At 43.2% G+C, this 17,158-nt stretch overlaps 7 protein-coding genes across 7 annotated transcripts; 4 read left to right on the forward strand and 3 right to left on the reverse strand.

The window, feature by feature from the left end:
* Positions 1–178: 178 nt before the first annotated feature.
* O0I10_010371 (18S rRNA biogenesis protein RCL1) lies at positions 179–1,514 on the forward strand (the record flags this gene model as incomplete). The annotated part of the gene is made up of 5 exons (XM_058490353.1): positions 179–553; positions 611–682; positions 746–996; positions 1,068–1,313; positions 1,382–1,514. 5 exons carry the CDS (start codon positions 179–181, stop codon positions 1,512–1,514), a joined length of 1,077 nt encoding a protein of 358 aa, XP_058338837.1.
* An 854-nt stretch (positions 1,515–2,368) lies between these two features.
* O0I10_010372 (uncharacterized protein) lies at positions 2,369–3,320 on the forward strand (the record flags this gene model as incomplete). The annotated part of the gene is made up of 6 exons (XM_058490354.1): positions 2,369–2,495; positions 2,567–2,628; positions 2,698–2,770; positions 2,832–2,950; positions 3,015–3,143; positions 3,204–3,320. 6 exons carry the CDS (start codon positions 2,369–2,371, stop codon positions 3,318–3,320), a joined length of 627 nt encoding a protein of 208 aa, XP_058338838.1.
* A 236-nt stretch (positions 3,321–3,556) lies between these two features.
* On the reverse strand, positions 3,557–4,316 carry O0I10_010373 (40S ribosomal protein S16; the record flags this gene model as incomplete). Its single annotated transcript, XM_058490355.1, has 2 exons — positions 3,557–3,949; positions 4,287–4,316. 2 exons carry the CDS (start codon positions 4,314–4,316, stop codon positions 3,557–3,559), a joined length of 423 nt encoding a protein of 140 aa, XP_058338839.1.
* Positions 4,317–5,522: 1,206 nt separating this feature from the next.
* Positions 5,523–8,193, forward strand: O0I10_010374 (uncharacterized protein; the record flags this gene model as incomplete). The annotated part of the gene is made up of 8 exons (XM_058490356.1): positions 5,523–5,588; positions 5,961–6,341; positions 6,405–6,563; positions 6,624–7,090; positions 7,183–7,421; positions 7,491–7,732; positions 7,924–8,070; positions 8,137–8,193. The coding sequence occupies 8 exons, from the start codon at positions 5,523–5,525 to the stop codon at positions 8,191–8,193; spliced, it is 1,758 nt and encodes a 585-aa protein (XP_058338840.1).
* Positions 8,194–8,308: 115 nt separating this feature from the next.
* On the reverse strand, positions 8,309–10,230 carry O0I10_010375 (uncharacterized protein; the record flags this gene model as incomplete). Its single annotated transcript, XM_058490357.1, has 8 exons — positions 8,309–8,501; positions 8,559–8,811; positions 8,874–9,008; positions 9,071–9,215; positions 9,288–9,348; positions 9,407–9,527; positions 9,598–9,969; positions 10,035–10,230. 8 exons carry the CDS (start codon positions 10,228–10,230, stop codon positions 8,309–8,311), a joined length of 1,476 nt encoding a protein of 491 aa, XP_058338841.1.
* A 638-nt stretch (positions 10,231–10,868) lies between these two features.
* O0I10_010376 (uncharacterized protein) lies at positions 10,869–12,942 on the reverse strand (the record flags this gene model as incomplete). Its single annotated transcript, XM_058490358.1, has 3 exons — positions 10,869–12,407; positions 12,471–12,629; positions 12,694–12,942. 3 exons carry the CDS (start codon positions 12,940–12,942, stop codon positions 10,869–10,871), a joined length of 1,947 nt encoding a protein of 648 aa, XP_058338842.1.
* A 1,418-nt stretch (positions 12,943–14,360) lies between these two features.
* O0I10_010377 (uncharacterized protein) lies at positions 14,361–17,019 on the forward strand (the record flags this gene model as incomplete). The annotated part of the gene is made up of 9 exons (XM_058490359.1): positions 14,361–14,536; positions 14,611–14,776; positions 14,851–14,897; positions 14,953–15,016; positions 15,074–15,140; positions 15,200–15,366; positions 15,424–15,568; positions 15,640–16,242; positions 16,304–17,019. The coding sequence occupies 9 exons, from the start codon at positions 14,361–14,363 to the stop codon at positions 17,017–17,019; spliced, it is 2,151 nt and encodes a 716-aa protein (XP_058338843.1).
* Between the last annotated feature and the right edge of the window lie 139 nt (positions 17,020–17,158).

Consider the following 17,158-nt stretch of genomic DNA (forward strand, 5'->3'; position numbering starts at 1 on the left):
GCTAAATGATAATAGAATGACACTATAATAAAGAGTATACAATGCAATGCTATGCTCTCTCTCTCTCTGAGGCTGGTTGGGAAGGTGGGGAGGAGGCGGAATTAAAGGCTGCTCACTTGCCAAAGCGGTCCTTGAACAAAAAAGTCAATCAAGCTTTTTCTCTTTTCGTTTGCCCACAATGTCAAAGCTACTCAAGTTCGAGGGTCACAATTACTTACGGCAACGACTTATTCTCGCCACACTCAGTGGAAAAGTGGTTCGCATTGATAAGATCCGCTCGGACGATCACGATCCTGGTATTCGCGACCACGAAGCCAACTTTTTACGATTGCTTGAAAAGGTGACAAACGGCTCCACGATCGAGATCAACTATACCGGTACCTCGGTGCTGTATAAACCAGGAGCTATTCAAGGTGGACGTATTGAACATGATTGTGGCACAGACCGATCCATCAGCTATTATCTCGAACCTATGATTGCACTCGCCCCATTTTCAAAAAAGCCATTCATGTTGATATTGAGAGGCATCACAACAGACCATATCGATAACTCGGTAAGTGTAAAAGTATCCAATCATTGGGCTCTGGTCCTAACAAGAGTTGCTATTTAGGTGGATATCATTCGTACAGTCCTGCTACCACAATTAAAACGATTTGGGATCGAGGAGCATGTGGAATTAAAGGTAAATGGTTATATCAGGCACCACACGGAATGATAAACTCATCACGGGGTGGTTTTTTTCAAGATTACAAAACGTGGTGCACCACCTCTGGGAGGCGGTGAAATCGTTTTCAACTGCTGTAGCGTACGACAACTGAAACCAGTTCAATACATTGACGAAGGAAGGATCAAACGCATTCGTGGTATCGCTTATTGTACACGTGTCTCGCCTCAAACGGCCAATCGTATGGTGGAATCGGCTCGTTCCTTGTTGAATCGATACATTCCCGATGTTTATATCTATACGGATGTATACAAAGGTGCCGAGAGTGGAAAGTATGTATACACACACACACATTTGGATGAGGAGGAAATGAGGACTCATGATGATGGTGATGATGGTTTAGATCTCCTGGATTTGCATTGAGCTTAGTAGCCGAGTCGACGACAGGTGCATTGATTTCGGGTGAAAAGGCAGCAGAGGCAGGCATGACAGCTGAAGATGTGGGCTTGTTGGCATCAAAGATTCTTTTACGTGAAGTCAGCAAAGGTGGCTGTGTGGATACAACAAGTCAATGGCTCAACCTATTATTGATGGTGCTATGTCCCGAAGACGTGAGCAAGATTCGCATTGGTCAATTGACTCCTTTTACGTAAGTAGGGGATAGCTGGTATGATATGGTATGGTATGGAGGGACTCATCGAGCGCTGTTGTACATAGCATTCAATACCTGCGAGATCTCAAGGCATTTTTCGGCGTATCATACAAGATCAAGGTGGATGAAGCATCCAACACCACATTGATGACCTGCGTTGGTATCGGTTACATCAATCATAACAAAAAGACTAGTTAAGCATCCCTGTACTTTATAATATTGCATTTATCTGTTTTGCATCCAAGATGAATATAAGCATTTCATTGATCACATTCCCCACACGCATTGTTTTGGATTTTTGAAGATTGATCCCTTTTTAGTAGAGATGGATGGATAAGTGGTATATCGTGTTTTATGAGGTGCATGGTGTAGTATTTCATTAGTGATATAGCGGCTTGTAGCGTTATACATTCGTTGGAAAAAGAACAGATGCGAGGATGCATGGCAAGCAAAATGCCGATCGACTTGCTTTCTCAGCATCCTGAGCGATGATCGCAATCAAGTTGTTGATGTCTTTGCCGTCGAAAAGGTCGAGCAATGAAACGTTTATGTTTCTCGTGACCACATTTATGCTGGCGGTTTGTGTAACCAGGATACCTGATTTGTGCTGCAACATCATGTGGCGAGCTGCTATTGCAGTTGTTCTTGCTTACAGATAAGCCTTTATGTTATGAAACTTACTAATAGCAGAGGAAGATGTGCCAGAGAACTGTAACTCTGTTAACGCAATGAACCCATTCTTGCGTCATTCTAAAATCAATAGTGCTCTTTGTGGGTACAACAGGAGAGCACATGTGACCATCTACATAGTGAAAGGAGGGAACACTATCGAAAGTACCAGCAGCATCGGTGGCTAGTTCATAACGCAAGAGTTTTATTATCATTGTCGAGCATCCAATATAAAGTATATCGGGGTGTCTAGTTGCTATGGATTGTATGGCAGCATGTGATGGGGTCCAAGAGTGACTCCTCCGCAGTTGAATCACTGGGGATTGTTATGCTTTTTGGTGTAGCTCAAACCATGATTGTTTCTCTTTCTCTTTTTCACACATATGGCTCGTGAAATACCAACACTCAAATTACTCCTCATTGGCAACTCCAACGTCGGCAAAAGCTCTTTGCTGTTGCGTTTTACAGATGACACTTTTCTACCACAAGAAGAAGTCTCTGCTACCATTGGTAATCTCATGCGACACACGTTGTATCCATCTACGTCTTTTAACCGAGCAACTTGTTTCTGGTCATTGCAGGTGTCGATTTCAAAGTAGCCATGATGGATGTGGACGATCAGAAATACAAGTTGACCATATGGGTAAGGAAGGACTTGGGTTTATTCAACAAGAGAACTCGCGTCTTTATGCATTGCTTTTTCCTTTATCAGGATACAGCTGGTCAAGAACGTTTCCGTACATTGACTTCATCCTATTATCGTGGTGCTCAAGGCGTGATCTTAGGTAAGACAGACCCATTTTCCTTTTTCACTTGTGATGGGGATGAATATTCATGTGATTTTAGTCTATGATGTAAGCAGCCGTGAATCCTTTGAAGCTCTTGACACGTGGTGGAAGGAAGTCAATACCTATTGTTCAAGCCCAGATGTTGTCAAGATGATTGTGGGCAACAAGGTGGATAAGGTATGTGGATGAAGACGTTACAATGTGCTTTTTAGTCCCAATAGGCTGATTGTACTTTTTGCAGGAATCTTCTCGAGCAGTGACTTACAAGGAAGGAGCAGAAATGGCACGCAAGTTACAGACATTGTTCGTCGAATGCAGCGCCAAGACCAATGTGGGGGTAAAGGAAGCATTTGAAGAACTGGTTACCAAGGTAAAGATAGGAAAGAGACACAATTTCTATGGCAACGTGGTAACCATCATCTCCATATAGGTCATAGAAACGCCAAGCTTATGGCAAAAGAAAATGTCACCATCATCCACGGTACGAGTAACACCCACACAACAACAGCAAAATGGAGGCAGTTATTACGAGTCATGCAGTTGTTAAATTACACCCAACATCCTCTCTCTCTCTCTGTATCTTTTGTTCTCATACCGTATACCGTAATATACAATCCTTTTACGTACATCATTTTCTTCTCCTCCCTGCATCATCAATATCAATATACATATATAAATACGTGTGCGTTGTGTACAATGCGAGTAAAACCAATGTAGCTCTGCCCTTTCTTTATCATAACAATTGAAAGAGAATAGGTGGCAAAAGCCAAAAGAACATTTTCTTTAACGGTAAGACTTTTGGTAGCGGGCACGGGCACCAGGACCAGCGAACTTCTTGGGCTCGCAACGACGGGGATCAGCGACGAGCAAGGTACGGTCGTATTGGACGAGAGTCTCCTTGATCTCCTTCTTGGAGGCTTCATCGACGAACTTTTGGTAGAAGGCAACGATAGCCTTGGCAAGAGCTTGACGAAGAGCATAGACTTGGGAGGTAACACCACCACCCTTGACACGAAGACGGATGTCAACGTTGGCGAAACGCTCCTCACCAAGGAGAAGGACAACTTCGTAGACCTTGAACTTGAGAATCTCAGGCTCCAAGAGCTCAAGAGGAGAACCATTCACGCGGATAAGACCACGGCCACGCTTGCAGTGGGCAACGGCGGTAGCAGTTTTCTACATGAACATTTCGTATTTAGTCACCCTGTTGGCATGCACATACCCCACAATAAACGATGGCATATATGGTATTGAAGATGGATTGAATGGGAGCATTGGTAGCTGTTGGAATAATAGTAGTAGGTGGTAGGGAAAGGAATCCGACGACTCTTTTGGTGAACAAGAAGTTGCTGTTGTTGTTGACGTTGACTCGAGTGTGCGTGTGTGTGTGTATACATGTGGGTGGCTGGATACCGTTTCCATGGCTCCCTTACTCTTCCATCCAATCCATCCAATCCATGTATCCATTCATCCATCCATCCATCGTTTGTTGTCTATCCTCGTTTCAACACACCTTGCGACCAAAAGTCTGGACAGCTTCCATGATACTAGTATGGACAAAAAGGAAGGATCAATGGGTCCCTTTGGCAGGGCATTTTTGCAACCAGCGGCCAAGCGGAGAAATTACATGTCCGCAAGCGAGGTCCTGTTCAAGTAGATGAGTCTCTCTTCCGTTCTTCAAATAATAAAGCTACACTTGTTATCGATGGATGAGTCGTCTAGCAAATTGACACGCTTTCCATTCATGCTTTCTTTCATTCAAATTAAAAATACATTATCGCTCTTCCCTGATTTGACATCCATCATTATTGCTTACGCTTTGTTTCAATGTATGCTGGCAGCCATAAATCCTCTAGTAGTAGATATCGAGATGATAGCATCTTCATGTATACATGGCAAGCTATTGCCCAAGAAGCGTCATTTCCATGAAACCAAACATCAGCAATTGGCCAAGGATAATGCATGTGTCTGGGTAGTTGCGTCTTTTCCTTGCCAACTGACTACCTCTGCCACCATGTATCTAGTAGTAGTGCCCTCCTCTTCTTTGTTGCAACCTTGTGCTTCATCCATTAACTTCATTGATGGAGCCCTCTTTATAAGTCATCATGATTTTTTTATGGAAGCTAACACATTCGAGGGTAGATTCACCACTCATGCGTCACTAAATATTGTCCTACTAAGAGTATCACCCATGCTCAACACCCTAGGTGAGTAATCACATCTATGGCATCTTTGTTCGAGCCATCTCATTTACGCACATTAAAATGTACCTCTTTTGCTATGGTTCCCATTTTCCTTTTTTATATCCCAATAACAAGGTGTATAAAGGCATATTACAGGTTGTACGAGCATCAAGCTGTGTGATCAGGAGGAGAAAGAGACTTTGAACTGGGTTTAAAGGCCGATATTTTGTCTTCCACCTCGCCCCTCCTTCCTACTCTTCTTTTATCATTGTTGTTGTTACAAGGTAATAATAAGGTGGATACGTCTAGGATACCAGCTGTAAACTAATCCATACTTCTATGCAACCCTCAAGTATAAACAGCCTTGGCCCTTCTATTGTTGAAATCTCTCAATGTCCTTACCGAACAATATGCCAACCATGAGCACATTCGGTCAGCATACTTCATCTAAGCAACCACAGCAACCGGGCTTCACCCAAGATCCAGAGACAGCAAGAAGAAACTACCGACAGGCACTATATGAATTGACCTTCAACAGCAAGCCAATCATTACCAACCTTACCATCATGGCACAAGAGAACCAGCATGCTGCAGGTGCGATTGTCCGGGAAATTGAGCAGCAGATTAGACACGTAAGTAAACCAAGATACCGGTAGTAGTTTTGGATGGATTTATGTGCGAAGAGAGGTGGGGGATGGGATCACACACACAAGGAATGGGTGCTTTTTCCACTTGGGGGGGTACTTCCTGGGCAGAGAACGAGTTTTTCTTTGTCTTCCTTTGTTTGCTATTACTACTACTTCTACGCACACACACAAGAATAAAAAGGGGGAATAAAAGCCCTAGCAACCACCACTACCACCACTACCACCATCGATCATCATCAGACAAATGACCTTTGATATCCCCTATCTTCTTCTTTTCTTCTTCTCTTTTTTTTCTTTTACCCTTTTCTCGAATGCAGAAAAGATTAACGCAAATGTCTCTCTCCTCTTTATATCCAGAACGCGCCCGGCCAGAAGCTTCCCATTCTATATTTAATTGATTCGATTTGTAAGAATGTAGGAGGTGTATACATAGACCATTTCGCAAGAAATATTGTATCGACCTTCATGGATGCTTATACACTCACTGATCCACAAACACGAAGAAGCTTTGAACGACTGTTACAGACATGGAAGAATGGTTTGCCTAATGGTCATCCTGTATTTTCACGACATGTGATCGAATCCATTGAACGTCCTGTCAATTTTATGCGAGAACGTCAAGGTGCTCAACCTATGCATCAATCACCACGTCCCAAACACCCTCTTCCTCAACAACAACAGCAACAACAGCAACAACGGAATCAACATATCCACGTTAATCCCAACTTTGTACCTGCGGTAAGAATGGAGATAGGCGTATACCATGTAATGGAAACTGATCAATGTATATGGAAAAAAAAGCCTGGTTCACGTGATCCACGCACACGATCTGATTATCCTGATCGACAACGACAACAGCCTTCTTTTAATATGGCGTCTCCAGCAAAGCAGGATTCACCAACGGCAAAACCCAATGGACCCAAAGAAGGACCTCAACAATTATCACAATTGTTTTCTCAGGTAAAACAAGATGTGTAGAAAAAAAGGGAGATCGTTTATGTCATTGACCCTTTTCATTAGATCCAGGCTATTCTCCCTGGATTGCCTGCCACACAAGCTGCGTCATTTCAACATCAAATTGATCAAATCATGAGTGCACCTCCTGCTCAAACTGGAAGACTTGCTTATGCACCTACTTCAGCTGCTGCTACTCCACCACCACCTACATCAATACCACCACAGCAACAACAGGCACCATCAACAGCATCTCATATGGCTGAAGCTAAAGGCACACCACCTATGGGAGGACCTTTTCCACCAACAACAACAGCCACTTCAGAACCAAAAGCACCTGCTATCAACACAACTGAACTTTTGCAAGGTTTGACTTCCCTTGGTATTCTTCAAGGAGGTACACCAAGTAATGTTGTCAGCACCCCTACGCCGCCTCCTATGATTCAAGAACAGCAACAACATGCATCTATTTCAACACCACCACAACATTCAGCGACGGCGGGCATACGATTGGAGAGTAAAGACTTGCAAATGTGTGTATTGCTAGAACATGGGAAAAGGATGGGACATAGAACTGATTATCACTTTATAAATTTTGTTGTGCTTTCATGGCTTTCCCTTGCAGAGCTCGACCAGGCGCAGTGGAAGTGCTGTATTCGGGGCTACCACTTCAATGCAAACAATGTGGCTTCCGATATCCAAAAACAGAGCAAGGCCAATCCAAGATGGATGCACATTTGGATTCTCATTTCCGGCAAAATCGACGTATGAAGGAACGTGTCAAGCGTGGTTTATCTCGATCCTGGTTTGTAACAGAAGATGAATGGATCAGTGGTGCTGGTGGTGAATTGGCTAGTCATCAAGGTAAACCTCCTTTTTCATTTTTTACATGTTTGGAGATGCCCTATCAAACTCATATAAATGTGTATGTAGCACCGACTTTTCTCACTGATAGCACCAGCGGCAGTGGCAGCGCACATCAGCATGGAAACGTGGGAGGATCGCCTTCAGCACAAGCTGGATCCGAAACGATAGGTCCAGATAGCCAAATGGTTGTTATGCCTGATGAGAATAATCGAAAGCCATGTCCTATTTGTGGCGAGAGATTCGTGGATTTCTGGAATGACGATGAGGAAGAGTGGATGTACAAGAATGCTGTACTTGTGGATAACACGGTCAGTAAAAATGGGATCGTGCACCCTTTTGTTTGTTTGGATGGGTGCATTGGGGGGGGGGAGGCGAAGAGGCAAAGAGAGAGAATGTGTGTGTGTGCGTGCGTGCGTGCTTATGGATGCATGTCTTTGTGTATGTGTTCTTGTATATTTATGCTTATACCCCCTTTTTCTGTACATTTTCCCTATTATAGATATATCATGCTACATGTCATGCCGATGCTGTCAAGAGTGGTACGCTCATGTCCGATCATGGTGATGATGATGGTGCAGTATCGGATGCTTTGACGACGATGCTGAGTGATCAAGGTGTAAAACGTAAACACGAATCGTATGCAGATGTAAGTTTCTTTTTTGGGAATCAATAATGACCTTGTCTCATTCTCATCAACCTCTTTCTCTCATAGCAGGATGAAGGAGCTGTGAAAATACCTCGAACTGATTTAGCTTATGATGTCAAATAAAGGCTTTTAAAAGAGAATAGCACTCGTTTTCTTTTTACACATACAACCTTTGAAGTGATTATTTGTAACATGGCTATGCTTTAATCAATAACGGATGATGATGGCTTGCTCATAACTAATTAGACAAAAGATATTCAATAGCAGCTTCAACGTTGCCGCCTGTCGCTAACAATGCTCGCACATTGGCCTGTCGCTCCGAAAAACCCATCTCTTCAAGTTGTTCCAATTGTGTTCGAAAGCGTGTTTCTGGTGGTTCAGCCGGCGCACTACCAGCACCCGTACCTGCTGCAGCACTTGTGTTTTGGTTGCTATGATACATAATAGGATTAATAAAAGATAGCAAAGCAAGGGATCTGTATCCATACCCCATATCTCCAAAAAGTCCAGGGAATGCATTAAACATGGGTGAAGGTTGCTGTTGGTTACCACCACCTTGCCGTTGAGAATCCATCATGGCTTGTAAACGCATACTAGCTTGAATAAAGCCTGGATCAGCCCAAAATGGTACTTGTTGCTGTGCTGTATTGTTGTTGTTTTGTGATCCATTATCCGTGGAGGATTGCTGCTGCTGTTGTTGCTGTTGCTGTGGTGCCATAAAAGGAGGAAGCATTGGCATTCCTATCGAATCAAAAAGTGTTATTATAAAAAAAGAAGCATAGAGATCATGTCCATCCACCTACCAGCAAAAGGATTCATACCACCCATATTGGTAGATGACATATTCCCACCACCACTCGGTGTTGATGAAGCCTGATTCGATTGGGATGTTCGAGGAGCCCATGGATTAGGAAGCGCTTGGGTGTTGAGTTGATTCTCTATTGACCATGGCTTGTTAAGGTTCTCTTTGGAATAATAATGTCGCTTATCCATGCCGTACCTGGAATACTTGTTACATTCAATTGCTGGGCTAGTCGTTGATTGGCTTCTTCCGAAGCTTGGCTGTCTGTTTGTGATACGGATTCCATTGGATCACGGAAAGTATTGTACATTTGTCGAAGATGATTGAAACCTCCAGGGAGTGCCTAAGATGACAACACGACCCCCATTCAATACCATGCTAAATAATACACCACCTCCTCGTCAAAGATACTCACCTCTATATTGGATATTGCTCGATCATTACTTCTTTGCATTTGTCGCATCAATTCTGGATTCCTATTCAATGACGTAAGTAAAAAAGAGGTATTGTATATATAAAGAACCTTATACTTACCGCATCATTTCTATCGATTGTCTCAGGAACGCTGGATCATTAATAACGTGACCAATCTCGGGGTTTTCTTCAATGAGTGTCCGCATTTGAGGGTTACTCATGATGATGGAGCGTACGAAATCTGTAACAATACAAAGTATTAAGCTTTTTTTTCTCATATCATGATCATCATCCACTCCCCCCCCCATTACCTGTGTTGTTTAAAAGACTTTGCATCATAGGAGAGTCCATCATTTGTTGCATGTATTCAGGATCCATCATGGAACCAGCACCACCACGTCCAAAGAGATCATTGCTGCCAGCTCCATCCAATCCAGGAAACCCACCGAATCCGGGGAAGAGAGGATTAGTGTTCGTTTGATTGCTGCTGTTGCTGTTGTTGTTGTTGTTGGCGGTAGTGTTGGTGGTGGAGGAGGAAGTAGTAGTGGCACTAGTTGTAGTAGGTGTTGTAGTCGTATTGTTGATATTGGGTGAAGTTGCTGAGGATGTCGGTGACGAAGACGACGACGACGACGACCTTGCGTTGGATACAACCATATGGATAGTATGACCTTGGTCAATCTCTGAAAAGCAAACCAATCCATTAGTCTCATAGCGTCATCCAGATACTACTATTGAATGAACGTACTGCAAGTAGTACACAGATCGTCGTCCTTGAGTATCCTTCCCGAGTAAACGAGCTTCAGACTATCCGCATTGACGCCATTACGTTTCTCGGCAATTATCTCCTTGAGCTGCTTTACTGTGGTGGTCTCTGGATCGAATTCCACTTGAAAGACTTGGCCATTGGAAGGTCTTATTTGAACCGTAATTGGATTGCCCATCATGTAACAGGAAGCAAGTGTGGCGACTGCCTGAAATTCGAGCCTTGCTATTTTGTGTGCCACACGCACTCACCCCGTCAGATTTCTATTATGCGCCTCCTACTGCTACTACTACTACTATAGTAGCCTCCTCCCCTCAACACACACACAAATCTCTATGCTCGTTGCTCCTCCACCATCACCACCTCCTCCTAAATCAACTACAACATTATATAAAAAAAGATGATCTTTGTTTATAAAAGTGTATCAAGCTAAATGGTTTATTCATTGGGATTGAAAAAAGTTTGGCTACATCGCTGCGAGTACTTGGTATTCTCCCAGTCGTCAACCCTACAAGTATATTTCCTGCTTATATAGAAATACCTGGTGTAACATAGCTTAGCAAGTAGTAGTAGCAGTTTTGGATTCACTTTCCATCAAAATCCAAGAAGAAAAAGGATGGTTTCATTTGAATCGGAAGATAACAATGAAAAGGATTGATTGTTTTTATCAGCGGATAAGAATAGACACAATTGGGGGGGCGGGAGGAGAGAGACGGGATTGAAGAGAATAAAGGGGAGGGGGGGAATAACAAGCACACTGACAGAATAAGATAAAAAGTACAAAACGATATCTAAGTAGAATTACATATGAACTATCTACTCTTGCAAAGGACATTCATCATTGAGCATCAACTGTGCTGCTTGTCGCCAGAGCTCCTTGACGTTATCGGCATTCTCATCATTGAAATACATTCTGCAATCAGCATTGTTGACGCTGTATTCAAGCAAGTATTCCTCGTTGCCAATGTCCTTCTTTTCCATGGGACGATATACTTCACGGAAGGTCCAACCCATATCGGCTCTTTCAGGGAAAGGTTCGGGGGCATCGGGATCATCTTGCAATCCAAGGCTTTGTAAATCCATCAAGAAACCAGAGAGACGTTCACTTTCACCACCAGGGAAAGAGGCGAATTGCATGCTGTTGCCACGGATACCGCCAAAGCCCATAGCAGGCACCTTGTGAGACAAATGCAAACGAGAAGCCACAATAGCACAAGTAGAACCACATCGACCATCAGAGAGGATCATGATAGCAGAAGCCTTCCATTTCGAGTTCTTGTATGGTTTGACACCAGCATTCCAGCTATCACAGCTGAGAGTGATAGGCTTTGAAAACTTGACTTGTTCTTTGCCACGCTTGTAAGTGACGGTGTCCTTGTACCATTGATCGCTGCCAGCAGGATAGCCTTCAGCACGATAATCATACCACTTTGTTGCTTGTTGCGAGTAAGCCTTGCTGATCACACGTTCCAAGAATGACGAGTATTTGACATCGGACAAGTAATCAGGGGTCGATTCGAAGAATGAGTTGATGATGAATTCACCAGCACATGCATCGCCGCCACCATTTTGTGATAGATCAAGGATAATCTTCTCGACGCCCTTCTTTTCAAATTCTTCCAAGCCTTCTGTAAAGTTCTTGACAAAGGCATCACGATCTTGACTGGCAATAGAAAAGCTTTGGATATCAATGACACCGACGTTGTGATCCAATTCGATGAATTCAACATAGCGGCCATCGCTACCACCCACAGCATTGTTGTTGGGCGATAAATCAAAGGCTTGTCCTTCATGCATACGCTTAAGTTCATCGGTGATTTCAGTGGTCCATGCTGCATTACGACGAGCCAAGGATGATGTTGAATAAGCTGATTGACAATAGTTGTCCCAATAAGAAGAAGCATCGCTAAAACCACGTGGCACTTCGGCAATCCATGGTACTTTGACAGTGAAAGGTTCATCGTAATCTTCATCCTTTGGCTCAGTGCCCTTCTTTGGACAACGCATTGTGTAAGAATGGACTTCTTGTGCGGGCAAGAAACGATGGTAACCCAAATCATCAGCGCCATCATCCCAACCATGGAAATAGCTCTTGGTGTTGACAATGTTGTTGAAACAGGTGTTGACATCTTTGCTTTCACCATTGTTGTTGACGGCGTAATCGACAATCATATCAAGTGCTTCACGATCGTCGATATGGGTGACTTCGCATCCGACCCATGATTTCTTAGCATCAGGCCAAATATCATCCTTGATATAAGCAACATTGACAACGGTGCGTTGGTTGCGGATCAAAGAATTGAGCTGAATCGGTTGCCAAAAGATAAATTGACGATAGCAAAATGGCGAATAGACCTATGTGCAACATGGCATGTTATTGAGTGATCTCTAGTTGGTTCGTTTTTCTTTGTCACGTACCAAGTGGGCATCTTGCACTTTATCCAAAAGCAAAGCAACGGCATCTTGGAATTCTCGATCAGACTTCCACTTTTGATTCTTGATGATGTCAAGGCCATAGGAAATGTTGACAGGAACCACTTCAAGACCTTCCACGTTGGGTGGAGAAGCAGCAATTTCCTAGATGTAGAAAAAAGGATCATCAACAACCTATTGACTTTTACACGCGCATGTTGATATATACATTGAAGACGTAAAGATGGTTGGTCACTTTTCGCACTGTGTCGATGGTTTGATCTGCAAAATCCTTGTTGAAGGGAAAGTGGTCGAGACATGCTTTTGCTTCTTTGAAACTGGCAGTCGTTTTGCCGGCAATGGCAGCACAAGGATCGGTAGATGACGAGTCTTTTTCGGCCGCATGAGTTACTGTTGAGAGAAGGAGAACAGCCGCAGCTGCAATTCGGAAACCCACATTACTGTCGAGCAGCTTCATGACAGCAGAGATGGGTGGTTGATGTGGGGTGTGGGTGTGGGTGAATAAAAAAGGAGTGTAAAGGATAGAATTAATTACCAGGACGGTGCACCAAATCCAAAAATAGACAAAGCTCGACCTTGGTTTTCTCACTCCACTCGACCTCCTCCTCCAATTCCTCCTCCAATTCCTGGATCCATTATCACAGAAACAATGAGAGACTACTTACTACGACCGCTCACTTGGTGCTATGTAGAAACAATGAGATACGTAGATTACTACTCTATGACCCTAGCCCCATCATGCCACCAGGCACCCACTACACCTCTTGATCAATTACAAAGACACGCTTCATCTTGTTACTACTATTATCCATCATCACCTTACATCCTACACCAAAAACCACTCTCCTGATGATGTCAACTACATGTATTGGCAATAACGATTTTGTGACTAAGATTACCTTGAGTACATCCGGCTACTCGTGGCAAAACACCCGACCCAGCCAATGATATCCAAGCATGTATAAAAAGCTAACATGTCGCCCTATTTTAACATGCCAAATACGCCAAATGTGTACACTGTTACGCGCTAGTACATGGTAGTCATGTTTATACATTGTAGTCTGCATGCTATTTTACATTAACAATGACAAGATCTTATTGACCCAAAAGAGCAAATAACAGGAGGAGGGTGTAATCGTAATATGATGCACCAGCAAAATGGATCGCCTGGGGTAAAAACGAAGGAACAAAGAGAGAGCACACAATCTTTGGGTCCAAATGCCTTAGACGGAACAATGCATGATGACACATGATATCGCTGTCAACCATGTGCTCCTCAGCACGCATGGGGCATGAACCGCATGATTCAAATGCTGTATTGTTATTCCGCAACCGGGCCGAGATGCGCGGATAACATGATCTGATGAAAGTTTTTTTGAGCGTGTGCAGGATAAAGTTGTTGTTTGTAAGACTCACTTGTCATCGTAATGTCTCGATCAGTTCCATGCTTCGTCATAGGTAATACAAAGTTTATACTGAGGGGTCAACAAAGGTTGTTTACAACTTGTTTACTTGTATCGCTGCCATCATTTCGTTCGTAACGAAAAAGAAACATCATCGCTCTGGCTGTGGTAGTGGATTCTACTATGATCATCAGCTTGCGTCATTCAATCTATTTCCTCATTACGGATGATTCTTCAGGACCTGGATTGATCCCGATGATGTTGGTGCGCGTGGATTTTGAAATCTACCATAAAAGTAAGCATTCAAGCTGGTAGTGCAAAAGTTGCCTAATTGATTGGCTTCGAAAATCATGCGATTTGTGTTAACACGCCACTTGCTGTCCCTTCTATTCGCCAAGGAACTTTTTTCAGCTTTAAATACTACGCCATGACCATGCACCCTTAAACAAAGCAACTTTTTTATCCACTCGTCATGGCATCCAAATCCGAGGATTTACTCCATGACGTACTTTCAGAGCCAAAGCTATTACATTCCTTTGAATCTTACCTACGACAAATCCATGCACACGAAAACCTCTTATTCATTGGAGCAATATCACAAATGCGATATGACAATTCATTCACAAACTTTGAAGTCGCGTTGAATAGGTATGGAGAGGGAGAGAGCGAATGCGGCAATGTGTTTCAAATGCTTAAATTCCACGTGCCTTGGTCGCTGTTAGAATTTACAAATCGTTCCTTTCCGACAATGCCAATCTGAAACTGCATAGTGTCACCACCAAAGAACAGGTGGAACAAGACATGGAAGGACTTCATTGGGCCATTATACGACGTGAAGATGCTGTCAAGATCTTGGAAGAGACCGAACGACAAGTGTTGGCCGATTTGGTATGCATTGAATTGTAGCATCATCATCATCATCATGGCTCTTTTCACTAATTGATGCCATCGGGTTCCTATAGCGCAACAAATTGGACGATTTTATTCGCTTGAAGCAGCTCGATATTTCGTACGTGAATTCAATTATCAATGTCAATTAGATGATGGTACTAACAAGTTGATAGTGATTTTGATCATGGTCCTAGCAAGCCACAGATTCGAGTTGTCATTGTGGGTGGTGGTTTCACGGTAAGTAACGTGTTACGACTTTTGAGATTCGAGTGATTGACTCCTATTTTCAAATAGGGCTTCACAGTGGCATCCATTTTAGACCCAATGCCTCTTTTCCATGTCACCGTTATTGATACAAAAGGTAATAATGCCCTATTACCTGAAAGGATAAAGTGAGCTAATGAGCATTGGACCTATTAGATTCATTTGAGTATACCCCCGGTATCATAAAGAAGCTCGTCAACCCTGAAGAATCAAGCTCGATGCGTGTACGACATGATTCATACGTCAAGAATGGCAGAGTACTTATTGGCTTTGCAAGCAATGTCAACGATGACGTCAAATCACTTCAAGTGAATGGTGAAACGGCAAGTAGTAAAACACGACGCCATAACACGTACATGCAGCTTACATGGAATGATTAGGTTGACTTTGATTACCTTGTAGTCGCCACTGGAAGCTCATATTCATCCCAGCTAAAATCCACCGACATGTCTGTGCTATATCGCATTACGGGTCTTGAGCAAGTGAATGCCGAACTTATCAACGCACGACGTATTTTGATCGTGGGTGAGTAGTAATACTACTATCACTGCTACTACTTTTTATGTATACTAACAATGACCATCATGCTTACTTAGGTGGTGGACTTGTGGGTTGTGAGTTGGCATCCGAAATTGCTCTTCGTACCTTCCCTGGAAAGTATCCTCGTAAAGAAATTACTCTTGTTGAATCACATGACAAGATCATTCGGCGCACAGATGATTACCAACGAGAGCGGGCCATGGATTATCTCCAAAATCTTGGTATCGAAGTCATTTGCAATGATCGTATTGTCGATCTAGAAGGAACCGAAAATGGTGGCAACTATCTTGGAGCAAGTGGACGTATTTACAGTGGATATGACAAGGTCTTTATGGCTACTGGAACCCGACCCAATAGCCAAATTTTGCAAAACAGCGGTGAGCTGGATGCTTGTGTTGACAGCTGGGGTCGTATCATGGTCAAGCCCTCGTTACAAATCGATCACTACAAGTGCCCCCATATTTTTGCAGGTGGTGATGTTACCAATGTCATTGAAGAAAAGACAGGCTATGCTGCAACGTTAGCTGGTGTGTGTATTGCACGTAACATTTGCCGTCTTGTCAAGGGCAAAGCGCCATTACGCCAAGGTACCAAAGGAACTATGCCTGCACCTGACAAGCCTCTTCATGGTATCCATTCACAAGGTGGCATAGGCAAACGTAAGTATTTTATATAAACGCTACCCTTACATGGTCATTGTATGCTCACATTACCTTTTAGAACGACTTGGCTTGCTCAAAAAGAAATTTGCATTCCTCAATCCAGCATGGGCTGCACTCAAGCTCTTTGATGAACAACAATACCTACGTATGGTGCAAGGAGAAGCTATGAATTCGTCTCAAGTGTTTGGAAGGATGCCACGAAAACTTGGTTTACCTCAAGGTTATGCATACCATTCACCCATTCATTCGTACTCGTTAGCTTCCTTGGAAGCTTCTTTGGATCAACATATTCCTCAATCATCTACCAGCTCGGTTCATCGTCACTTGAATCATCATCATCAACAACAGCAACAGCAATCCAGCTCATTGTTGTTAACGCCAACCCCAAGACAAACTCGCTCATGTACAGGAGGCGTTGGTGGGCCTAAGCGAGAATACAAAACATGGAGTGCATCCTCTACTCGACTCAGCTCAATTAGTCATGCCAGTTCCAGCGGTAGCAGTAGTGGCAGCTCCACATCATCTCTCCATGATTTTGTAAACAGTCATTTCACCTTTGGAAAACATGCTTTGGAACCCCAAAGATCCATGGATAATATTTCTCGATCATGTGCCAAACACCAGCAACAACAACAGCATCATAGACAGCAACAGCAACAAAAAAAGAAGCATCATCATCCATCATCACCACGTCATTTTCGTCGTTCCAGTATGCCTTCCGTCACCAATATAGAATGGGCAACACCTCCATCGCTTAGATCCGTCAAGATATAGCCTTTATATTTCTTCATCTTTATTGAGCACGACGCTTCATCTTGCGTCCTTATCTTCTTTCTAATCATGCAAAAGACTCGACCCAACAACACCACACCATCACTTGTTTAGAATCATCATTCAAAAAGTATATGTAGTA

This window comes from Lichtheimia ornata, assembly GCF_029851405.1.
Source record: "Lichtheimia ornata isolate CBS 291.66 chromosome Unknown scaffold00069, whole genome shotgun sequence".
Lineage (NCBI taxonomy): Eukaryota > Fungi > Mucoromycota > Mucoromycetes > Mucorales > Lichtheimiaceae > Lichtheimia > Lichtheimia ornata.